At 32.8% G+C, this 26183-nt stretch overlaps 2 protein-coding genes and 1 long non-coding RNA gene across 4 annotated transcripts; 2 read left to right on the top strand and 1 right to left on the bottom strand.

The window, feature by feature from the left end:
- Window positions 1-1032: 1032 nt before the first annotated feature.
- On the top strand, window positions 1033-16689 carry flr (actin-interacting protein 1 flr). Its single transcript, XM_085190183.1, has 13 exons — window positions 1033-1189; window positions 1308-1520; window positions 8466-8613; window positions 9294-9474; window positions 10035-10154; window positions 10420-10584; window positions 10987-11188; window positions 11514-11642; window positions 11898-12004; window positions 12888-12990; window positions 13469-13641; window positions 14137-14287; window positions 14997-16689. The coding sequence occupies exons 1-13, from the start codon at window positions 1174-1176 to the stop codon at window positions 15104-15106; spliced, it is 1818 nt and encodes a 605-aa protein (XP_085046309.1). The 5' UTR covers window positions 1033-1173; the 3' UTR covers window positions 15107-16689.
- A 1386-nt stretch (window positions 16690-18075) lies between these two features.
- Window positions 18076-22897, bottom strand: LOC146536471 (modifier of mdg4-like). 2 transcript variants are annotated; one of them, XM_085190351.1, is made up of 5 exons: window positions 22709-22897; window positions 20545-20685; window positions 19873-20049; window positions 19185-19449; window positions 18076-18690 (listed from the first exon to the last, which is right to left on the bottom strand). In XM_085190351.1, exons 1-5 carry the CDS (start codon window positions 22757-22759, stop codon window positions 18455-18457), a joined length of 870 nt encoding a protein of 289 aa, XP_085046477.1. In that variant the 5' UTR covers window positions 22760-22897; the 3' UTR covers window positions 18076-18454. The 2 variants fall into 2 exon arrangements, with proteins under 2 accessions (XP_085046477.1, XP_085046478.1); XM_085190352.1 differs by having other exon boundaries at window positions 18079-18687; window positions 22709-22894.
- Window positions 22898-23121: 224 nt separating this feature from the next.
- Window positions 23122-25290, top strand: LOC146536470 (uncharacterized). The gene is made up of 2 exons (XR_014878254.1): window positions 23122-23569; window positions 25037-25290. It is a non-coding gene; the product is annotated as an uncharacterized LOC146536470 (long non-coding RNA).
- The last annotated feature ends 893 nt before the right edge of the window (window positions 25291-26183 follow it).

The following is a 26183-nucleotide window of genomic DNA, read 5'->3' as shown; positions in this document are numbered from 1 at the left end:
ATTTTAAAACCGTGTAACTAACTGTCAAGTTTCAATTTAATAAGATCGTGTTAAAATCAAATCAGCGTAAGTGGCGTGTCGCTTAAATTAACCACTTGTTAACCACTGTAAAGGATTCTATATGACAAAAATATGTAGAAAATACCAATTATTATTCTCTATGTTAAAATGAGACCACTTGGACTTAAATTAACGATGTTATAAAGTTTTAACCTCCTCCTGTAAAATCTGATCAAATGCAGATACGCGCTCCCCACCTGTGGTAGATACGCGGTTCTGCACTATCCCCGACGATTTGTTTCAATTTACATTTCCATTTATTCGCTCTGGCGTTGAGGCAAAAGCACAGCGTTGAGTTCTGCCTCTTAACCTGCAATGCCCCCAGATTTCGGCAGAATGTGAGGAACAGAGTGTCTTAACACTAGGTTCCCTCTGCCTACCCTGCTGTGTGCAGGATACAGCGGGAAGCTAAGTTAATTTTTTATTTATTTTTAAATAGTAAACTATTCATGTATCTGTAATAATATCAATGATCTGTGCGCTAAGTGTGGGTTTGAAGAGTTCAACGTAATAAATATAATGAATGTACATATATACTTGAACTTTTTATATTTATTAGGTACAACTCTTCAAATAGGCCAGTCGTAGCGCAGGGGCACAAAGAGTGATTGTATACGCGACTGGTTGAGAGTTTAATCCCCACTCGAGGAAATTAAATATTTCTTTAAATTTATATTCCCATTTTTTCGCTCTAGTATCGAGGTAAAGCACGGCGTTGAGTTCCGCCACTCAACATGTATTATTTTTCTGTTCAAGCCTGTTTACTATATAAAGTGAAAGCGACTATTATTATATAATTAAATATTATTTTATTTGTTTCATTATACATTTATATTTACATTTATGGCAAATAATAACATTTCTTTTCTTAATTACCTATTCAATCTACTTTTTTATTTTAATTCTAGTCGATATAATATATAATAATGACTCATTCGATTCTCATTTCTGAAGCGCTATTTGGCACATCACTGCTACTAACGTCACGTCATTTTTTGGGAGGCTATGGAAAGTAGCGGCTGATTTTGTTTTCCTATTTAATCTGAAAAGTACTGATTATAACTTATTTATAGAAATATCTTTATATCTAATAGTTGTAGATATTTTATAATAATGTCTTATTCTAACAGTAAGTGATTTTTATTGTAATAAATCGGAGGCATGGTGCGGTGAACCGAAACTGTTTTACAATTGATAATTTTTGTCAGTTTAATGAATCATAAGTGAATTAGTATATATTTCCGCAGAGTATACGTTTGCGGCATTACCGAGGACCCAGAGGGGTACCCCTTTAGTTTTGGGAGGTGATCCCAAAGGCAAGAATTTCTTATACACCAATGGGAATTCAGTTATAATAAGAGATATAGAAAACCCAGCGATTTCTGATGTGTATACCGAACACTCTTGTCAAGTGAATGTCGCGAAGTACTCGCCGAGCGGATTTTATATCGCGTCTGGAGGTAAGTTATTAGTAATTTTTAATATAATAAATATAACAATAGATTGTTTTCGTAATGTATGTTTTCATATTTTTTTCATGTTTTATATATATATTTTTAATAAGAAACAAATTTTCTATTATCTATCCTATACTATATTTAATTAAAATACATATAATTATTATAAAACTCAATAATAATTTAAAAATATAATATTCATACTATCAAATAATCAAAAATAAAATAAAACATTATATTATAAATTTATTTTACTTATAGCTTTAATAATATGAAAAAAAAAAACTAAAAAGCTGAAAGTTTTTACATATACAATTTGTGAACTATTAAATATTAGTAAATGAAAAGATTAGCATGGTATTATAATATAAATTAATATTTTACCATCCATTCTTTTGAAAATTGCAGTAAACTTTGAGTCACTTAAATAAATATATTTGCAAACTTGTTTTGTTTATAACTGTATAATGTAATAATAATGTTTAAAACATAAATTTCATATAAGTAGGTAACAAGTATAAACATATCTTTCTTACTTTTTAAGTAGCCTTCTAAATTCATTATCACATAAATTTTTGAATGGTGATCATAATACCTTTTGTCCACAACAATACCTAAGTTTAGCACCTTTATATTTTTTATAGCATACTACCTATCCCACACATAGCAGAGTAGGCAAAGAGAACTTAATAACGGCACTGTTCTCCACTTTCCTCACTAATTCTAGATATTGCATGTTGACAGAGCCCAACATAGCATTTGTTTTATCAGTAAGGAATTGGACCCATAACCATTATACACATAGTTGGGTGAATTCTTTTTTTTTAATTTTAATTATAATGAGGCACAGGGCAGTGTTGATTTCTGCCACTCAACATATAATGCCTTCAGAATTTGGCAGAAAGGGGGGAACAGAAGTGGCTTAGTAGAAATGGTATATTTTAACACTAGGTTCCCAGGTTCCCTCTGTCTACCTTGTTATGTATGGTTTACATTGCAAAGCTAAAAAATTCAAGCTTTACATTAGTTTTATAAATTTGTGCCAAATAGGTCTGTATATGAATTACCTTTTTATCATATTATCAATATTACCTTATAAGTACAAACTGAGTAAATAACACTGTCTTGGGAAGATATTGCCATATTTGTTAACGCCGCCATTTTGCCGATGTAAAATTTTCAAAGTCAACTATATATTGAGAATTTTTAGTTTTAAACCTAGAAGAAATTTTAAAACATTTTTTTTTGTTTTATTGATTTTGATGTTACTATATGTATTTGTATAAAATATACATACTTTCATACAATTTTATTCTCAAAGCTATGTCTTTATTATAAAGTTATTGTGGTACAGTGGGTCAGCATCTGATTGTAATCATAATTTTTGTAGTTATGATACTTACTTTAGGGGAATGTCCAACAGATAAAATACAGTGTTGAGTTCCATCAGCTAACAAACAAACAAAACATATTTTATATGTTTGTTAACATACTTAACTGTGTATGTTTGTTTACACAAAATTTTTATTATAAATTAATTATCTTATCATATTTGCCATTATCTGGCAAATTATCTGCAAAGCTGATTTTCTATAAGCATTATACCTAATTTAGGAATTTTATTATATATTTATTTTGTAGTATACATTCAAAGTCAAAGTCAAATGTCACTTATATTATGTATTTAGTATTAGTAATGACCTATTAATAAAGCATAGTTTAAATTTATTATTAATTGTAGGATTACATTGTTAAGAAAAAATGAAATTATTAAATACGCCAAGTGGTCACGCTGTCAATGTGAGGGCCAGTCAGAGCTAATTATGTCACGTCTTGGTAAAGAAATGAATTGACATTTTGTTTTATCATCAAAATGCTTTTCCTATCCTATGAAAATAGTAGGCATGATAAAACATTATCAGTAGGAGTGTATTTGAACCATACTAGTATCTGTATTTAATATTATAAAACTGTAGAGTTTGTTTATTTAAACACAATAATATCATGAACTACTGGTTTATGTTAAAAATATATTTGAGTGGAATAAAGCATTTATAGAGGGTATTAGGTAAATTATATCACGTTATTCTTATTAATATAACCCACTATATGTGGGCGCGCGAAGCGGGGGAAGCTGCAAGTAAAAGCTAGTTAAACATGTTTTTTTTTCATAAAGTTAAATACGGCTTTGTTAATACGCTTTTACTTCTGTTTTATATGTTTGTACTTCTTGACTTGACTTGCATACTTATCGGATGATAATGAATATCGTTCAAAATATATAATAAACCTTTCCACAGTCACCAGTTTTTGACCGCAAATTGTTAAATAATCTACGAGCATAAGTGCCGTATCGAGCTTGTATCGATGTAACAACATCTTATATTCATAACGGTTTGTTCATTGAATGCTTTTTATAGATAAATTTGCGATAATTTTGAGAATGTTTGCTTTTTAGTTTTCTGTTATAAGTTATGAGTTTATTTAGAAGAAAAACAAAACGTTAAGAAATATAGTAGGTACCGAATATGCGATTGTGTGTGTGTGTGTGACCCAATAAAGTGCGGCAAAAAATAAAGTGCGGTGTTATTTTTCTCAGTCCAAATTCGAATTTCGGACATTTTCTGATGAGTGGCGGAACTCAACTAGTAGCCGCACTCTACCAGAGAGGTGTAATGAAAATAATTCACTACTCCGGATGAAGGTCTCACCGCGATGACCTTTGGATGGATTTTTGAATTTCTTACAAAATTAACCGAATTCCAAAAAAGGCAGTTCTCAATTTAATCAGCTTCTACTTACATATATGTAGATGCGATTGATTGATGAGATCTACATACATACATAAATTCTTTAGTATGTATCTTGGTCAAGAACTATATATACCTATAGACTGGCTGATGCTTTTCAATACAAATTGAAGTATTTTAAACATTAGTATTTTTACATAAAAGTCAGCAATGTCAGTCTTTAAATGAGAACCGAAACGGAATTTGTTCAACATTTTAACGTATAAGATTTAAGATGTTTCGGAAAAATTTAATACTTCTAAGAATACAAATTTTACAAATCTAAGAGTTTGTTTGATTGAACACACTAATCCCAAGAACTACTACCGAGGAAGGCTATATTACATACTCTGTGCCATACACAAGTAGTTATTTCCATTTGACCACGAAGCCGCAGGTAACTAACTGCTTTTCTGTAACAGTCGCATTTCTCTGAAAATAAAGGCGACTAAGGTCAATGACACGTTGTGTAACTTTTTAATGATTTTTTTTTGGCGTGTTTCACTTAACACTTGGCAAAATATCAACTTTTTGTACATTTTTTTTTTGGTGCATATAATGTTTATTACTATACTGTCTAAACGGCGCTTAAAATCGTGTTTTTGTTTATCCCCTTAAAAATGTCATCGATTTATTAAAAAAATCTTGAAAACTTCCCTGGCGGTGTTAGGAACGCCTGGTGAAAATCAGTACTAAACCAACACACAAGCACAATGGCAATAAATGACGGGAAACCGAATAAAGTAGTGATTAACCCCCCCCCCCCCCCAACTTATTTTGCTCTAAAAGTATATATAAGCGAATGAAAACTATTTTATGAGAAGTAAACGGAAATGATGTGTTTGATAACACAAGTAGGATTCGGCGTCTGCTTGTATCACTTGCAGTTGCTCTTTGATGGGGTAATCGTATATAAAAAACTCTACTCGTAAAAATATTTTTATTGGATAGACTTACAAAATCCATCATTAAAAGAAAATAGGTAATATAAGATCTATTATTCAAATCTAACATATAAAAATATACATATACATACATATATGTTTTTGATTGTTTTTTTAAGAAGACGCCGTGGTGTAGGGGGGCGGGGGTGTTTATACGGGTGAATTAATTTTAGATTCATATTTCAATTTTTTTCTTGACTTTGTTATGCGAGAAAAAGCGAGGCTGCTTTTTTAATATTCTTTATAGAATTTTAGACTATTATTAGTTTATAGATATCACTCATATCTTCTGTATGTTTTTTTTATATGTTGCACCGTGGGAGTGTCAGAATTTGTAAACAAATCTTTTTTTATAGTTTCACGCTTCACGATATTTTTCCCAGACCGCGACTAACATTTATACAGCCTACACATACAATTGTATATGAGGATAGAACTTGTGATCTTTACGCTTGTTATATCTATTTTCACAAATATTATTGAATTATAACGTTATTTTAAATATGTTCCTTTTTCCTTTCATTCACGTATTTTCCTTTTATTCACTATTTTTACGTATAAATGTGATGGAACAGAGTATCTAGAGTTAAAACACGCCGTTTTCTGCTTTCCGTCCTATTTCAAAATATTCATTGTTAAGTGGTGGATTTCTCCGTTTTGAGAGCGAACCCACGACCTTCGCGAATGCCGATACACACTACCACTGCGATTAGATAGAAAACTTACAGCTTCACCCTATTCACCAGATATTAGATATGTACAGCAACGCTAGTGTTAAGACACTCCTTGCCCTACTTTCCCCAATTTTTTATAGATTTTTAAAACTTTAATTAAATTTACTGTTTTGGTACGAAATTTGCTCCTTTGTGATTTCACCGAGTTGCCGTTATAACGGGTTAATTCATTTTTACAACGCAGCTGTGATTTGTTTGACACGCGCTGTAATAGCGGGTTCGGATTTAGCGCAACAGTAATGTTTTTTGTATTTAATTCTTGCTTACACTAAAGACTTTGGTCCGTACCTTTTGTCATCTTATACATTTTATTGTTTTTTTCTTTAGATATTACTTAGAACTAGACTTATGTTATTATATCTCATTAAGAGAATCTTGCTAACTTACTGTAACACTATAATCTACATCTACACGCAAAAAATTTTACATTCCTTATAACTAAATGTTTTACAGTAAAATTATTTAAGTATTTTTTTTTTAAATAAAGTTAGTTAAGGATTTTGTCAAAAATGTAAAGTTTGTACCACTTAAACGCTAATCAATGTCTCTGAGTGCCACTGTCTGATGGTATTAAAATCTTAACTATTTAGTAGCAGGCAAAACTATGGAAACATGAGTGTCATTCGCAGTATAATCAAAAAGCGGTTTTGGACCATCGCCAGCTGGAGCTGATCTTAGATCAAACTATGTTTAGATCGTGGCCGAAGATTGTTCACATATTAACATGTATTTTTGTGTTTTGACTAGCTTTTGTGCGCTGGTTTGTCTGTTTTTTAGTCTGATTCAATTAAAATATTACATTTTAAAGAAAAAGTAGAATATGTTATATTTTAAAAAATTTAAAATATAAATAGCTCCATGCAGTATTCCTCACACAGCAGAGTAGGTGAAGACACTCTGTTCCCTACGTTTTACCGAATTTTGGAGGCGTTGCGTGTTGAGAGGCAGAAATCAACACCACGCTTTGCCTCGACACCAGAGCGAAGAAAGGGAATACTATAAGTGACTTTAGATAAATGAGCAAATGAGATCTTTCAATTGAACCGTTCTAATCTATTAGTTCACTAATATTATTGAAAACATTTTCCTCGTTAAATCTATTTTTATAATTACGTATTCAATATAACTATGTTAATGAATCTTAATTTCCTTATTTATTATTATAATATGTTACTATACTTTTTGCATTACAATAGAAGTGGGTTCGATATCTTTTTATAGTGTGATAGCATTTTTAGTTATATTGTAGGTAATTGTAATTTTTTAACTTTGCTATTTATTCCGCTTCGTGCGGGAAATTGTGTGTTCGTGAAATTGTGAGTGGCGGTACTTAACACCGCAGCGAGCTAAATAAATGTTACTATAATAACAAACATAAAAAATATTCTAAGTCATTTTGTCCACAACGCAACGGATAAATAACTAAAAGCGCCATAATTATACACGATAGAGCCGACGGCCTCATATTTAATTTCTGTACTATTCTAAATATATAAAATGAGGGTAGAATGTAGAAATCTTGCCATCCTTTGAAATAATATAAAATATGATCCAAGTGTTGCCAACTTATGTATTGTTGTTTATTTTACTTTATATACTAGCCTTTATCCTCGGCTACTGTTGCGCGTTGATTGAAACTGAGGTATACATTTATTAGGAATTTTTATTTTTATTTATAGACCTTTTTTACTTAATTTAATCATCATCTCATTAACTTCATCCTGAATCCCTGACACACTAGAATATTAAAAGATAAACTGGAAATCTATAGTTAAGACATTCCGTTATCATCAACACATTTCTGTACCCCATTTTCCGCCGAGTTCTGGAGGCATTACGTGTGGAGTGGCTCAAAGCCGCGCTTTGCCTTTTGCTAGAGCCGAGAACTCGAGAAAATGAAATATTTAACAATCGAACCCACATATGTGTTGCGTTTACAGTGTCGCCCTGTGCCCCTGTGCCACAATTGATCTCTTTGAACCTATTAATGTCATGTTCGATGAAGCACCATACAAAACAAAAATATTTTTTCAAATCGAGCCGTTAACCAAACAAATTCTCCAGTTTTATAATCTACGACTAGTATAAAATATACGCAGAGTATAGATATTGTTTTTTTTTAATGATTTTTACGATATTGTCATACTACCTGTTATTATTTTTAATACGGGAGTTCGGGAATTCGGAAGCGTCAGAAAGTCGAGAACGGTGCGTTTTGACTCTATGTTTTCTGTCAACCACAATATTTGCAGGATACAGCGTGAAACAGAAAATAATATTTGAACTAACTTTTATTGAGTGACTAACTAAATAAAAAAAGAACAAAGAAAATGAAAACAATTTTTTCTCCCAATCTCTCAAATCTCAATTATCCCATAATTTTCTTTAAAAAAATATAGACAGAGGAGATATAATATTGTATTTAAAAATATAGCAGCGTTTGAAAATAAGTACAATAACATCTAAATGGTTGATTTACAGATGTGTCAGGGAAAGTTCGTATCTGGGACACAGTCAATAAGGAGCATATCCTGAAGAACGAGTTCCAGCCCATCGGCGGTCCCATTAAAGATATAGCATGGAGTGCCGACAGCCAACGTATGGTGGTTGTAGGGGAGGGGCGGGAAAGGTGGGTTTATTATTTTAGTTATAAATAAATAATAGAAGGATTTCGTCAAAACACTGTTTGAGTTAAGTTTGCTTATTATAGAGGCTTTAACACTAACCTAGGTGCTCTCTGCACCAGTCTGTTAGCTGTCTATTAGCGGGAAAAAGCGTGCAGGTAAAAGAGCTACTAACATTGTTATCTAGGGAAGCTATTTTTTAATAATAGCAGGAAGACTTACATTTACATATGACAGCGTGTTTCTATAACAAATAATTAAAATAATTAAATATGTATTTGTTTAAATTTTTTAAGTCTCGCTGAGTTTCTCGCGCTGGTTCTTCTCAGGTCTGAGGCACTAACTTTAGTGAACTGGCGGTAAATTATTTGACGTTCAAAAAATAAAGTTTGTAACAAATATTTGAATTTGAATTGAATTTTTATATTATCCGCCGGATATAGAGCGTGAAGATATCTCTAGTCAAATGGAAATTGCAGTTTATTAATAATTAATTATGAATATATATATATTAATTATGAATTTCTTATAATGTAATATGTCTGTCTAGCTAGCCTTTTTAAAACATATTTCGAAGATGTTTTAGGGTCATAGCAGGGTACGCAGCGGGAACCTGGGAACTTGGGTGTAACTATACAACTGTACTAGTAACTATTTTTTTTCTAATTTGTACTATTATCTCTAGATTCGGCCATGTATTCATGGCGGAAACGGGTACGTCGGTAGGTGAAATTAGTGGTCAGTCGAAACCGATCAACTCGGTGGACTTCCGCCCCGCGCGCCCCTTCCGCATAGTGACCGCTTCGGAAGACAACACGATCGCAGTGTTCGAGGGACCCCCGTTCAAATTCAAGTGTACTAAACAAGTGAGATTTTTATTGTATTTATTAATCTTTTTTTTTCTCATTTTTTAGTGTTATGGTGAAACATTTTTTAGTGCATTTTTTAGTGAAAGTAATCTCGTACAGATAACGATAATGTAGAGGATCTAGATCGTTAGATACACAGTTTTTTTTACTGAGATTACAGACTGTATATTGTAGATTGGGTGGAGAACTTAACGCCGTATTTTGTGGGTATAATCTAATAGGTAACCGAGACGAACTTTTAAAATTAATTCTAAATTGTCGTATGTAAAATTAAACGTGTTCTAACTGTGAATGAGAGATCAATCAAGGCGCAGGGGTACCGACCCTAAATCGAGAAATTGAAATGTTCGATACCTTCATGTCTTTAGCAGAGCGCGGCGTTGAGTTCCGCTCTTCTAGTAGGGTTTGATCTGCATACCGTGCTTTCTACGGGACACAGCGTGAGACTCTGCTTACCAAGCAAGTGATAATAATTAATTGATCGATCGATTGCAGATTGATAATATAATTTAATTGATTCCTTGATTGTCTAACTGACTAATAAATAAACTTCCCAGGAGCACACCCGTTTCGCGCAAGCGGTGAGATACAGTCCGGATGGTAGTCTGTTCGCGTCCGCCGGTTTCGATGGCAAGATATTCCTTTTTGACGGAGCTACTTCGGAATTGAAGGGGGAGGTGAGTGGAGAAATTCTTTTTTAAATATATATGTAAATTATTTATTTTATTATTTTTTTAGGCCGCCCTGTATTCTACATACATATATCAGAGTAGGTAGTAGGTAGGTAGGTAGTAATTTGGAAACCTAGTGTTAAGTCACTAGGTTCTCCAAGCATCTCACAATTCAATCAAATCCCACCTCTTTGCCTACTCTGCTTTATGCGAGATACAGCAGGAGACAATAAAAAAATTAAATGTATTTTATCAAATTTCTTCATTTCAGTTTGGTTCGCCAGCGCACAAGGGCGGTGTCTACGGCATCTCGTGGTCGCCAGATGGTAAGCAGTTACTATCCTGCTCAGGTGATAAAACCTGTGCCATATGGGACATAGAAACCATGGAGAAGAGTGTAAGCTTCAACATGGGAACTGCTGTGGAGAATCAACAGGTAATTTGTTATGTTGCAGTGTGTGGGGCAAAACGTGTACGATAGGCTGTGAGTTCGATTTCTTCCTGAGGAAGTGAATTTTTATTTATTTTTGTTCCTTCGCTTTAGTTCTGCGTGTTTTTCAATGAAATAAAGAATATTTTAGATTTACTTTTGTTTGAAACTTTAACTATCACATATGCGCTAATTTAGTATATGCTTATATTAAATAAGTATATTTTTTTATATTGTATATATTTAATGACATACAGTATATATACTTTTTGTTATTTGAGATGATTAATATATAACTATATAACTTAATTGTCTAATTTCAATATTTATAAGATAACTTATATGAGATATATATATTTAATCAAAATATATATATAGAAAAATCACAAATTTCTACCATTTTCCCAGGTATCCTGTCTCTGGCAAGGCAAGCACTTACTCTCCGTGTCGCTGTCCGGCGACATCACTTACTTGGACATTAATAACCCGGACACCCCCATCCGCGTAGTGACCGGTCACAACAAACCGATCACATGCCTAGCTTTGGACGGGAAGAGATTGTATACGGCTAGCCACGACGGTGCCGTTACAGCGTGGAATGTTGATAATGGTAAGATTTTAGTGGATTTTAGTGGATATTGGTGGGTTTTAGATAAGAAATTTACCAATTAGTTTTCTTAGGTTAATATAATTTATTGAAAATTCATATCTTTACGGAATTTTATTGTACAACGATAATTTTAAAAAATTGAATTATCGCTGTACAATAAAATGTTTGAAAAAATTACTTGTTCATTTTTGAGAAAAAAAATGTTTTAAATTATATTAGGCTTTTATAGAGTAGTTAAAACCGTGGCTTCATTTTATGTGGTGCTGAAAAAACAATCTATATAATAATAGTTAAATTATATTTATCTGATTTTTCAATTTTCCAGGTGAAGCCCGTCAAGTATCAGGTCGCGGGCACGGGAACCAGGTCAACGGGATGACAGTAGGAGCTAACGGTTCTTTACTCTCCTGCGGTATTGACGACACTCTCCGCCGCGCGCTGCCCGCTAGTGAAGGTAGAGACGATGTTTTATTTTGGCATCACAAGCAGACACAGTGCTGTTGCGCCACACGGCACGACACGGCTGCTTTTTGGTTGTAGTAGTGATTTAATTTTTATATGTCGTAGGATTATTACAATTTAAATAAAACTTTATTTATAAGTTTATTATATAACTACGAAATATTTGAATCAGTACTCTAAGAATCGAATCCACAATCACCGCCCATTAAAAAAATATAAACAATTTATAAGATATGTTTTGTTTCAGGTGAAATTCCAGCATATGTAGAAGGGGCGACGGCTCTAGGTTCACAACCGAAAGCTTTAGATCACCTCCCAGAAGAAGATCTCACTATAGTGGCTACTGTTAAAGAGGTATGAGTTCATTTCTCTTTGGTATACTTTATAATATAAAGCTGTAGTCTGTTTGGTTGAATATGTTAATCTCAAGAACTACAGGCTCGAATTGTAAAGTTATTTTTGTATTGGATAGTTCATTATATTAGACATTCTGGTTTCCCTCTCGCATTCAGAATGTGCCTTGTGTCAAATACAAAAATGTCGACCAAGCATGCAATGTCATAGTTAAAAGCTAATACATATATTTATGTGAAAATATAGTAAAGAATAGTTAAGCCTGTTTAAATTATTGACTGAGTTTTGTGTGAACTCGACCCCTAAAAAGAGGAGTGATAATGTTTTTGTTAGTTTTTCGTACCTCGAAAGGAACAAAAAGGGTACCCTTATAGGATCACTTCATTGTCCGGCTGTCTGTAAACTGCCTTTTTCTCATGAACACGTATCAAGCTGAAATTTATATCATATACTCAGGTCTACTGTTCCGTACAGCTGTGAAAAAATCAAATCGTTGACATATAATCCAGAAATTGGTAAGGAACTCTCGGTATGCGAGTCCGACTCGCATTTGACCAGTTGTTTTTCAATGCAATCTAAATGTTTAATGTGTTGGATAAGTTCTCAATTATCATATTAAAACATAACCTCATTTCTTAATCATAAATGAAAATACTAAAAAGTGTAATAAAAAATAAAAGCAGTACAGTTTGTACCAGCATTTGTATAACACTATATCTGTATCAAGGAAAGTATAACTTTGTCTTAATCAATTCATACAATTTTCATTCTTCTTATTTCTTATTCAATTTATAATAACTTTTATTGTGTATATATATCACAATGTCTCAAATAAAATACATATTTCAATTAGTATTTAGTCTAATCTACTTTTCATTTACAGCTTGCGGTATTAATAGGCAACAACAAGCAGTCCTCTCTCCCGTTGGACTATGAGCCCTCCTGTGTCACGATCAACCCTAAAACTAAGCATGTCGCTGTTGGAGGTATTTAATTAAAATATATATGTATATTTTCAACTCCATATTAATTTTTTATGTTCGTTTAATTCTTTTTTTTTACATTTGAAATTAATCGAAATATAAAAAGAAAATCCATTTAAATCTCACATCCACACATGTGATCCCACATCTCCATGTTGGATATGTAGATGTAGATGGATTAAATTTAAAATGAAAATTTTATTTATGCATACTTGGATCAATTCAGTGTCTTAACACTAGGCTCTCAATTTCCGTCTGCCTACCCGGCTATGTGCATATGCAGCGTGGAAATTAAAAGAAACTTCAAGTAGAACTAGAGCTTTAAAAAGCAAACTTTACAGTCGATATCTACATGCTACCCGTTGTATCTTTATATTAATCTATAAAACTTAATGTTTGTTCGTCATTTGTTATTTGTATTTTTGGTTTTAAATTTGTGGATACATATACTAATTTAAAAGCGAATTCCGTCCGCTTCTAGGAGCTGACAGCAAACTGCACATCTACTCCCTCTCCGGTACGTCGCTATCGTCCTCCCGCTCGCTGCCGCACTTGGGTGCCGTCACGTGCGCGCGGTACAACGCCGCCGGGGACCGCCTGCTGGCTGGAGATGCACATAGGAAGCTTATACTATATGACGCTGAGAGCTATGAGGTAAGCAAGGCCAAGTAGGCCTCGAAAAAACTGGGAGTCCTCAACAGAGCGAGACGGTACTTCACGCCTAAACACCGATTGGCCTATATAAGGCCAGGTTCGGTCTCATATGGAGTACTGTTCTCATCTCTGGGCTGGTGCACCCTAATATCAACTTGAACCATTTGATCGCATACAACGTAGAACTGTACGAATTATTGGCGACCCAATGATCTGTGAAAGGATTGAGACTTTGGCTTTGCGTAGAGACGTCTCCTCGCTATGCGTTCTCTATTGCATTTATCATGCGGAGTGTTTTGGAGAACTGTTTGACCTGTTACCTGCCAAAATATCATCCGCGCCTACTGAATACGTGGTACTTCACTACTGTGCAGTTTCGTAGGAACTTAATCAAAATATTTTAACTATTGTTTTTCTAATAATTTCCATAGTTTTAATTGTTTTATAATAACAATCCATACATGGCTTATTTATGACTAAAATTGTATCCCCCAGCTGGCCCACAATAAAGAGTGGGGTTTCCACACGGCACGTGTGAACTGCGCGGCGTTTAGCCCCAACGGGCAGCGCGTGGCGTCCGGCTCTCTGGACACCAGCATCATCGTGTGGAGCGTGCTGCAGCCCGCCAAGCACCTCGTCATTAAGAGTGAGTGCTTTATTTGTTACTTTTTTTTTATATTTTGACGCTGCATCCCGCATATGGCACAATTGGTAAAGTGAACTTGGGGACCCATTAAGACATTTCTTTTCCCCACATTCGTTAGAATTCTTGAGGCAAAGCACCTTTGTTTTATAACCAGAGTAAGGAAATGAAGATACTAAATATTTCCTTTCCATTAGTGGTGGTGATTCCACACGCTTGTGCCCCTGTCACGGCTGCCTCACAGCAGTGAGATGTTTGTTAATAACGTAACTTTTAAATACACGCTGCTCAGCTTTCTCAACTTTGTGTCTCGCAGATAGGAGGATAGAAAGAGAAAATCTAGTGTTAAGACATTTCATTCCCGTCTTTCTACTCAATATTCGAGACATTTCGTATTGAGTGTGACTCTTAACACGAAATGTCTCGAATATTGCATCTAGGCAATGAAAGTACTACGTATCTACGACAAGTCGCTTTTAATTTTTTTTAAAATGCTAATGACATAAAACGTAAGTTCGCTTATAATAAGATCGACACAAATATCTCGATAAGAACAAATGACGTAATTGATCTCAGCTATATTCTTACCAGGACGGGGAAATTAAATATATTTGATAACCAATTGTAATCATATTAAATACCTTAAATTATTTTATATTGTTTCCATCAGAATATCTTTTTAATTTTAATGAATTTTCTCCTATTTCCCTAGATGCCCACCCACAAAGTCAAATAACTGGTGTGGTGTGGATCGACGACGAGACCCTCGCCTCAGTGGGTCAGGATGCCAACACACGTGTCTGGAACCTTCCCAACGCTTAAATTATTTATTTTTTATATGAAATTTCATTTATTTATATTATGCATACATATATACCAAATATATAAAATAAAAAAATATATGTGAGATGCAGAATGTACAGCACATTCTGTAGTTAATGTTTAAATATGTTTAACTATGATTAAGAAATATAGAGAGACCACCTATATATCTGTGAAATTTGGATATATTCATTCGTATATCATTTATTTTTGTATTGGAATTATTTTTTTATGTATATGGTACATATATAAAACTATCAGATCAAAAATCTTATTATACAAAATGTTACCTTTTTATGTTTTTATAAACGTTCCATTATTCCAATGAATGAATTTGGACCTGTAATTAATTGTCTTCTCTATGTAAGTATAATATAAATAAATGATACCAAAATAAATAGCCTATACACTAACATATTTATTTAAATTTAAGTAATTAATTCATTAACTTGCGTGAAATGCATTTTTTTATATTTTACTTTTTTGTTTTAAATGTACTCATTTAACACAGATCTCAAAAGTCCTCGGGATTTTATATAAAAAAAACAATATTATTATGTAACTTTTTTTTAATTTTTTACCCTCTAAAATGAATAAAGAGTATTTTTTTCTAATATTATAATTTGTTGCTTGGAACTGTAATAACATAGTATATAATATATAAAGCTCAGTTTTTTTAATTTTATATTTACTTTAATATATACACTTTTTTTAAGAATAACTTTTTTACTACTACTAGTACTACTAGTAATATACAGGTGTTTAGATTTTGACATTAGAGTGACTTATTTTTTTTAAATATTATTTTTTATTATAATAAATGTTGTTTGTTTATAACTTTTGGGCTCCTATATCAGTATCATTTATATTTATATATAATTGAATTGTCTGTCATGGCCTAACCGATGTATAGACAATTTTTTGAATATATTTCTTATTTTATTGCAAGGCAAATGTAGTATTGGGTCACTTTGTTCTGTCAGTTTATATACACAACAATATTTTAAGGTTTATAAAAAACTACATATTATTTTATTAGAGTATCTACAAGAGATTCTTTTTCCTCGTAAAAAAATATAATCCTTAAAAAAGGTTTTTTTATTAAAATTTAAATATGCAAAGTTATAAGGCATAACAAAGATTATGCCTAGTATTTTCTATATGTTCGAAATGATTATTTCATAACTGACAAGTATAAGATATCCTATATGAAATGAAATAACAAAATGTGGTTAAATGTTCAAAGAGAATTAAATGTTAAGACACTCCGTTCTCGACATTTCGCGAAATTTATAATATTTAGTCTAACCAACGGAATGAATCTAATACATAAATATCATTCCTCAAGCTGATCGAACCTACTGCCATTGCGATCACAGTAAGAGGCTGCCCTACTATGGTGTAATCTTCATATAATAATGTTTTCAAGCTTGTCCTATATATAACTTTAGTAAGAATAAAAGTATACAGTATTTTTATACTATATGTAATTTTTTTTCTATGTATTTTTCTCGTTTTTTCTTTATTTTTCTACTAAAACTAAGTAATTTAATGTAAGTGATAATAAATTGTGTACACTTGTACAGGATGTTTTATTTTTATTATTTCAATATATTTTATTATTGGTATTTAAGTGGGGAAATTGACGTGTTTGTTATGTGAGTAAAGGATTACAAAGCCTTAAAGGTTGTAATCTGAATAATCCGATCTCTAGTAGTAGTGAATTATATTTTTTTTATATTTTCATTTCTTCGCTCTGGCACTTAGATAAAAGACCGGCGTTGAGTTCCGCCATTCAACACGCAATGCTTCGAAAAATTCGATAAAAAGTGGGGATCGGAGTGTCTTCAAACTAGATTCCCTCTCTAACCCTATATGCGGGATACAGTGTGAAGCAGATTTATTTATTTTATTATATTAACCAGTAACACTATATTACTTAAACAATTGGAAGAAATTAAAGGAAAATTATCTTTAATAAAACTTTATTTTTTATTATAAATAGTTGTTAATCTATAAATAATGTCTTTTTAAACACTTATTAATACAAGTGACTAGATTAGTTGCTTAAAATATATAAGAAACAAATTGTAAAATAGTTAAAATTATACATTTTTTTATATTTACACATCTTTAACATTGTTTTGAGTATAATACAGAGTTAGTGATAAGTACTCACTCCTGTTATTTCACACTGAAGGGGAAAAACATTATACCAAACGTATAACAATAATATTAATTTGTTCCTATCGGGAATTGAACCCGCATCTCTTGGAGACCGTCTGAAAAAAGTTTCAAATTAAGTAGTTTCTTCAGAACTTTGTAGCTGTCGATGGCAGTGCCCTGAGTAACCTTTATTAAGCCTAAGCTAAGATTGGAAAAATGAAAATAGTTTAACTAAAAATGTTCCCCCAAGTGGGGAACCTACGATACCTATTATTATATCCATATTTATTTTGTGCCTTCTTATTTTCTTATTATTAAACATAAACTTTTAATGATATTTATAATTTATTCTAGGAGTTATAGGTAATTTAATGTCATAACTTTTATAGTATACAAGTCCTTTTATATATATACTAGCGGGCGCGCGCAGCTTCGCTTGCGTAATTAGGGGTGAATTCTAATAAACCACGAAACATGTGTTCAATTAAATATTTTTAAGAGTCTAAATTACAAATTTTATAATAATCGGTGGCGTTTTAAAGATGTTTCCATACAAACTTTCAACCCCTTATTTGCACCCTTAGGGAGAGAATTCTAGAAAACGATGAAACACGTATTCAATTAAATACTTTTAAAAATCTAAATTTCAAATTTTATAAAAATCGGTGCCGATTTATTTTTTTTTCCATACAAACTTTGAATCCCTATTTCACCCCTTTAGGATTAAAATTTTTCAAAATCCCTTCTTAGTGGATGTCCAGATTACGAAAGTAGACGTCTGTCCAAATTCCACGATTCTACCATCAGCGGTTACGGCTGTGCGTGCGTCTTACCTCAGTCAGTGAGGACAAGTCCTTTTATATATATAGATATCCTTTTATAATATCTTAAAATTATAATTTACATTAAGTAAGATATTACAAAATATATAAAGTAGGTACATTCAATAGCTCTTTAGTATCAACTTAGGTGGATTGTTGTTAAAAACAAAATTAGATTTTTGTATATTTATTTTATATAGATATATAAAAATAGTAAGGTATTAAGTAATTGTAAGTTTATCCTTCGTATCACATGTCACTGTCGTACTGGACAGGAGATATACAAATAAAATGATCGTGAGTAGATAGATATAAATCAATAACAGCCATCGCGATGCCACTATGTAATTGAAAGACGACCTCAAGACGAATCCCGCCTGTCTCTATCCCTCGCTATCCCGTGCCGGTATGCGACGTGCTTCCTGAGCGCGTCCCGCGAGCGTGACACGTGCGAGCACGCGCGGCATGCGTGTCGACGGCCCGCATGCGTCTCCATGTGCACGCGCAGGTTGTACTGGTTGCTGAGCCGCTTGTTGCATATGCTGCATGTGGATGAGTTGCGGAGTGGTGGGTACTTGCGGTCTAGCTCTGTGTCTGCTTGTATAAAGAGAGAGAGAGAGTTACTAAGAGTTACCAGGCTTGAAAAGTTCTGCTGAAAACCGGTGAAAACTTGCATGCTATCGTTTGTAGTCTAATGATAAGTCTGATTTTATTCTTCATTTTCGGAACAAGACGAACATTGCCGGCTGGAAGGTATTGCTGCACTAACTAATATTAGGTTTTGTCATAGCAAAGCGGGAAATAAGAGAAAAATCCCAACCAATTCATGAGTTTATGATTATCCAAAGTATCATCTATATTCTAATGAAAAGTTGGAATAGAAATTCTTATTGAGAATAGAATATCTTAACGCTAGGTTCCCTGGTTTGCTCTGCCTTCCCTTCAATGTGCGAGATACAGCGTGAAGCGCTCTCGCATGTACGGTCGGCTCAGACGGGCAACCGGGCGGGCGAGTCGGATCACGTCAAAACAGATTTCATAGCTATCGCGTACAAGGTACATAATATGAAAAAATTCACAAATATACTAACCTCCTAAACTAGGCAAAGGTGGTACTATATTTGGCAAGAAACTCCCAATCCGGTGAGTGCTATACAAATTTTGAACAATCTGGTCTAATTTACTCAATTTGTCTTTTTCATTTGAGCCTAAGTGAGTTTCTCCAAGTTTTGGTTCCATTTTGTCTATCCTCTGTTCTGGTTCCAAGGTCAGAGGGAATTCTGGTAAGACGGGGTCCAAGTCGATTGGTGATGTTTCTGTAATTGGTTCGGGTGTGGGTTGTGGTAGATTTTGGTTCTGAAATACAAAAACAAAATTATGAGAATTGCCGTGTGCCGGGTCTACTCATGATTAAACCTGTGCCCACCCCACGATTTTTACTAGCAAAAAATTTGCAATGAAAACTTCAAAAAACTATGTTTACACAAACAAATACGTTCCAATGTAAAGTCCACGCCTCACCCAAAACATATCTCTATACTAAACACTTAATATACCTAATTTCTTTTATTATTAAATCGTATATTTACGATTACATAATTTATAATTTGTAAGGTACTTTACACAAGCCGTATTGCTGCTATGTTCGTATTACAACATCTAAAACAGATAATAAACAGCGCAGCGTTGAGTTCCGCCGCTCAACACGCAATGTCTTCCGAGGCTGCCTTCTGCTACGGTGTGGACATGAAGCGAAAGAAAAACAATACATAAACTCACATTATCAGCATCAGTAAGCCCGGACACTTGCAACGTGTGAGCCAAACGCAGTAAAGCTGGTAGACATTTTCTGGACGCAGTCACTTCTCCCGTGTACATGAACGTGAGGAGCAGACGCAGTTCAGCCGCCTCGCATCCCAGCACTACCACTAGGGTGTTGTTTTCTGTTTCTAGTTCCTATTAAAAAACAAATTAATAATTCATTGTGATTTTTTAGGCATACATTTTTTGTACACGTTGTATTCGGCAGGGTAGGAAGGAAGGAAACGGGGTTTTCATTTTCTGGCTAATTTTAAAGTTGTGTGTTGAGTGCCGGAACGGAACTCAATGCCGAGCTTTGTCTTTTTTGTGCGGGAAAATAATAATTCAATCTTGCCCTTGCGCCACGATGGTCTCTTATTTAATATATAAAAATATATTTATTAAATTTAGGACGGATTAACTAAAAAAAAAAATGTTTCAATTCTAGAACAATTCAGTTAATAGTAATGTTTTTTCTTCAGGCAAAAGCTTCATGACACATAGCAGTATAACACAGAGATCACAAGTATATACGATACACCGTTCTTAGCATATTGTACACTGAAGAACCATAACTAAGCAACAAATAAACCATTTAGCTCTTAATAACAATCGGTAATGTTGTTTAAATAACTATTTATACTAAATTACCTTAAATATCTGAGCAAAGTACTGACTACACGCAGCCAATACAATACGGTGTGCTTTAAGCAAAGCTCCACTCGCACTTAACGTGACATCACTTAAAGCTCCGGTATTTAACATTCTTCCCAATGCACCGATCACGCTTGTCTGTAAAAATTAAAAAACATAATACAGGTTAAAAATATATTACTTATCTATGTGTTAAAAGCTTATTTATGACAGCAAGATTGGCGCCAAGTCTGTATAGTGTAATATTTGAAGTATTAAGGTAAAATAAAGTATCAAGTTAATAAAATAGGTCAGACGTGCTAAGAAAAAAGTATTTCCGGTTTTTAGTGTGAGTTGTGAAGCACATATCCATTCATTGTTACTTGTAATTAAACTACATAATAAAAATAAATATAATCCAATTAATGAGTGTAAATAAATGTTAATTCATCGAAAAATACTTATTTTTTAATTAATTCCTTCTTTGTATAACATAAAATAATTTGTATGATAATTTACATCATTTAAATATAAAGTATGTAATTATTTATCAATGTTTTCTTATGACTTTATCACGTAACATTATCGTCCGTACTTTACAGACAACCAGTTTACTGGTTTTTTTTTAATTTTTCAGCTCTCTTTTCTTCGTAAAAGTTCTGGGGCAAGCACGAATCCTTAATTTTACATTTCAAAATGGAAATTTCATTTCTTGCTGGTAACTAAAACAAAATATATTGATAATGATCTATGTCCGACAATCTTCCTCTTGGGGTAGGTACTGTCCATTAGTGAACACCGCATTTACATCCGTTGATTAGTAATATTAGACCTTTCGTCTTCTATATCGGTAGAAAGCGTTTTTGTTTTATACTATGTAAATAATGTAGCCTCCAAGTGTCTAGTGCCTAGCCGAACAAACCCACGAAATTACTGGAGCGAGTATAGGGAAATAAATATGGGGAGAGTATTTCTCGAAACAAAAAAGGAACAGGATTTTTCATTTTACTAGATAGATAGGCTGAAAGATAGATTTATTAGAGTCCACGCAAATAAAGTTGAGGGTTACAGCCTACAAGTATAACACACTCATTTAATATAATTTATATATATGACGATGACATCTTGTCAGAGGATATCGAGTCCACGGCCATCTCGAGTGATCAGACACTTTACAACTGTTTCATGACATCGTCTATAAATAATAATGTATATACATTTATTATATAAATAAAATTGGCTGCATTGTTTCAATTGTCAGCAGATGGCGCGTCAATTAAACGACAATTAAATAGACGTGGATTAAGATATATTTAAAATAATTATAGATAGAATACATATTTGCTACGAAGTTTGTGTCTGAATTATAATTATTTAGGTTCCAGCTGTATTCTATACATATTAGGGTAGGAAACGAGAGGAGCTGCCGTTAAGGCACTCCGTTCTCATTAAGATATTTCCCTGCCCTAATTTCTTCGAATTGAGTGTTGAGTGACGAAACTCAACGCCTCGCTTTTGTCTCATTACCAGAGCGAGGAAATTAAAATATTAAATATTTTATATCCTCCAGTGGGAATCGAACTCACAACCGCGTTTACAGTCGCACCCTTCTGCCACTGTGCTACGACTAGTCTCTGAATTATATAAAAATCTTAAGTAAAGATGTTATTGTATAGTTTAAGTTAATATCAAATAGTTTTATCTAAGCAAACGATTTTTAAACATATGAAATAAAATAAAATATGAAGAAATATACAAGTGTTTTGTAATACTGAACAATTTGGATTCAAGTATTTTCACCCAATGATTACAGTTATTATTTTTATTCCGACGAATTTGATATTTCCAGTTTGTTCTAGTCAAACGATGTCAATATTAGAATTATATTAATGTTTAATAAGACAAAAGACGACCAAAAGCGTTCAGCCAAAAGCAAAATTCTATGTATCTAATGAAGCTTAGAAAAAATAATAAAAAAGATGGCGCTGCAGTCGCTAGTACCATTTGTGTCGTGTCCAATATAAGATAGTGTAGCTTCAGATAACACGTTCCTCAGTGTATCTGCAATTATTAAGAAACAATTTTTAATATAACAAAAAAAGTCAAATAACACATTTTAGTCACTTCATGTTAAAAAATAACAAATGTCTGTGTTTGTGTTTTAAAACAAATACTTACCTACCTGGTGGTTGTGCCAGCGCAAAGAGAACTGTTGAGATTCGTCGTCATCCATCCTGTACTGGTATACTGTTTGATAGACTTACAATGACTGGACGCGCGAAGCGAACAATAATATTGTTAACCGAATCCAGGCTACTTTATTTTAGGTCGGTCCGCCTGGAAAGCCACCTATTTCTGGAGCTGATCGTATTTATAAATCCAATGACATTCAGTGACGCGACATACCAAAACTCATCCAAAAACAGATTTGGTTGACATAATGATTGGCATTCTCGAACGATTGATTTGCAAGTATTATACCGATTTTCGTAAATTATTGATCTTATTTTCTTATATGAGTATAATTTCCATTGCACTTTATAAAAATAGTAAATACAAAAATTATTGTTGGTAAGACTTCACATAATTGCATTCTAAAGTTCGTTGACTCAGCATACATTATAAATCTTCTGATTAACAATATTAAATAAAATACAATTGATTTACAGCAGAGAATAAATAAACTCGTTCATTTTGATAAGTGCACTGTTTTAAGATTTGACCTAATTTTTGTTCATAATTATTTTCAACAAGTTTGGGCTGAATAGCCTATTGTCTTGTTTTGTTGCGACATTTTTTTTTCTTCATGGATAATAAAATCGCGGTAAATTTTGACATAAGAGGCAATTACGTTGAATTATTTTGTCGGTATATTCTTCAAAAGATTTTTAATTAAAATAATTAAGGTAGCTGCTAACATAAAAAATGAACAATTCGTCAATAAATTCTGAAAGCATGGAGTATTTTGAAATGATGAAGTGTGCAATAGAAAAAGAACTTTCTGAGTTAAAGAAAATTGTCGATCAAATAAACGAAATGCGAGGTAATTTTTGTTTGTATTCAACAATATTTTATTAATGTATAATAAAATGTAAAGAAAAGTTGTGATACTAATATTTGTTATATATGTGTTACTTATTTATTAAACGTATAAAAGATTGAACGCAGTGGGGTTTTTAAATACAATAAAATTAATTGAAGATAATTTCTTATATTAATAGTTCTTACTTTAACTCAAGTTACACACATTATGCCACAAATAAATAATATAGTAATCTATTGGTTTGCTATTGCAACACTCAAACTATAAATTAATTCCGAATCTACAATGTTATCCAAGAAATAGATTTTAGATTGAAATTTAATCTTTGAATAAGCATTACGTGGCAGAATAACTTGTTACTTTGGTCTATTGTACTCAAGTAATGAATTCTGTTATTCGCGAGTACTTATACATGTTTGGATGTAGGCATGTGTGGCTGTGTGTGTGTGTGTGTGTGTGTATGTAGGGCGAAGGAAGCGTAGCGGTGGCAAATTGAATTTACTCAGCTAGTACAGAATTTATATTATATGTTAGTCATAGATTATGTTAAGCTGTATGTTTAGAGTTAAATTTGGTATATATAATATTATGTTCATCTGACTGCGTATATTGTGTCAGTTGTGGGTTACATTCCCATTCGGGTGATTATATTTAAATTTAATTTATTTTCATTACCTCGTTCCGTTAGAGAAAGTACTTACGAATTGACGTAGGCCGGATGGTCCGTGCTCATCGTACAATGGTCCACCCTAGAAATTTTACTGACAAATATTTAAGCCTGAAATTTCAGTATGTTAAGTTCATTCTGTACGTTAGAATTTTCCACTAAGTATGATAAACTATTAAAAATTGTTCAAGTGAAATATTTGACTTTCTTAGAAGTTTATTTTCTTTAGCATCATTTTTAAAAAATCATAAAACATCAGATACTAAGATAATATTAGTAAGCAAGTTCTATTAATAAAGAAGTTGTTGATTTCAATGTCAAAAAAAATCCGGTTTCTTTAATTTTATCATAAATATAAGGCTATTGGGAAGCCATCGTGAGGCAGTTGAATGGTCTAGGTAGGTCTTACAGTTCCGTTACTCAAAAGGTAAAAACGAAAATCTTATAGGATAAGTGATCCGTCTGTCAAGATCATTTATGTCCCAAAATATCATTTTTTTCATTCATTTTATTTTGCATTCATAATGATAAACTTTAGCTGTACGCTGTGTCTGGCACGTAGCAGGGTGGGAAAAGAGTACGTGGGAACCTAATGTTAGGACGGTCGTCCCCATTATAATATATTTATTTTTTCCTCGAGTGGGAATCGAAACCTGACGTGTCAATCGTACGCTTGTGGCCCTGCGTAACGAATGGCCTCATAGTCATTCATTCATAAGAACACAAACGTATTTTAATGTTAATTTTAATTTTAATAATAATATTGTAGCGTATTTCATTTTTTATTTTTAAAATTTAAGTTCAAGCATCCCATTTAGAAATGGAAGTGATGACCACAGTGGAAGCGAAAACGTGGACCAATATATCAGCTCTGATCGGCTTGACCCGTCCTAATTTACTTCCGGAAGAAGAAAATACCACTTTTACAGAATAAATGTCTAAAAAAGTAGTAGTAAGTATTAAATTATTTTTTTATATGTTTAATTTTTCTAAGTTTCGTTTTATCTTTTGTTCTGTTCTTTACTTATGCTATTCCGAACGTGCCATTTGATCACTACTCACTTCGCCAAAGTCACGTTGTATGGAGAACGCACAAAGGAGGTTGTACGGTAAAAAAAGATACATTTTGCAAGAGAAATGAATGAATATTAAAAAAAAATGAGATGATAATACATAATACGTATTAAAATTATACTAGTGACATCACTTTTTATTTTCTATATTGTTTTAGTGGAGAGACGCCCTAATAAGAGTAATATAGCGGATCAGATCGCTTGGAGTCACGATCTTAAAATTTTAACTTTTCCAAATAAAAAGAAATACCCTGAAAACACATATAACATAATAGTAATCGAGTGTCATGAATGTAATGCTATGTCCTACCCTACTAATATTACCTATAAATGTAAAATTTGTGAGTATGAAAATTGTTTCATTTTCACGCAAAAGCTACTAAACAGATTTCGATGTTACTTTACAGTTGTATAGTTTATACATCAGAATAATACGTAGGCTACAATTTATGTAGAGATTGTGTGTTAAAAGCTATAATACAACATTATGTTTAAGCAGGCGAAGCCAAATTAGGTCACTAGTTAGTCCATACCCAGAAGTAAACATCGTAAATGGAACTTGTAGGGAATTATAAAATCTGAAAACTAAAGAAGTGCCGTCTATCGATTGGATACGATTCGGTTTTAGTCCTTTGAAATCCAAGAAAATTCCGATGCCTTGCTTCATAAAATACCTAGAGGTTAGGGGCCGTATGTGAGTTTTACAATTGCGGAATGAATATATAAAATTTTACTATTTCATTTTAACAAATACATCTAGGTTTCGTGGGAGTTTAAGTGCACGATTGGGGGTTCGATTTCCATTAGGAGCTTTTCCTCGTTCTGGTAACAAGTCAAAACGCAGCGTTAAATTCCTTCACTCAACACGCAGTCT

The sequence above is a fragment of the Heliconius melpomene genome, chromosome 9 (genome assembly GCF_056956725.1).
Source record: "Heliconius melpomene rosina isolate 202511_hmr_F chromosome 9, ASM5695672v1, whole genome shotgun sequence".
Classification (NCBI taxonomy): domain Eukaryota; kingdom Metazoa; phylum Arthropoda; class Insecta; order Lepidoptera; family Nymphalidae; genus Heliconius; species Heliconius melpomene.
The sequence above is the reverse complement of the archived record's forward strand: the minus strand, read 5'-3'. Positions and strand labels throughout refer to the sequence as shown.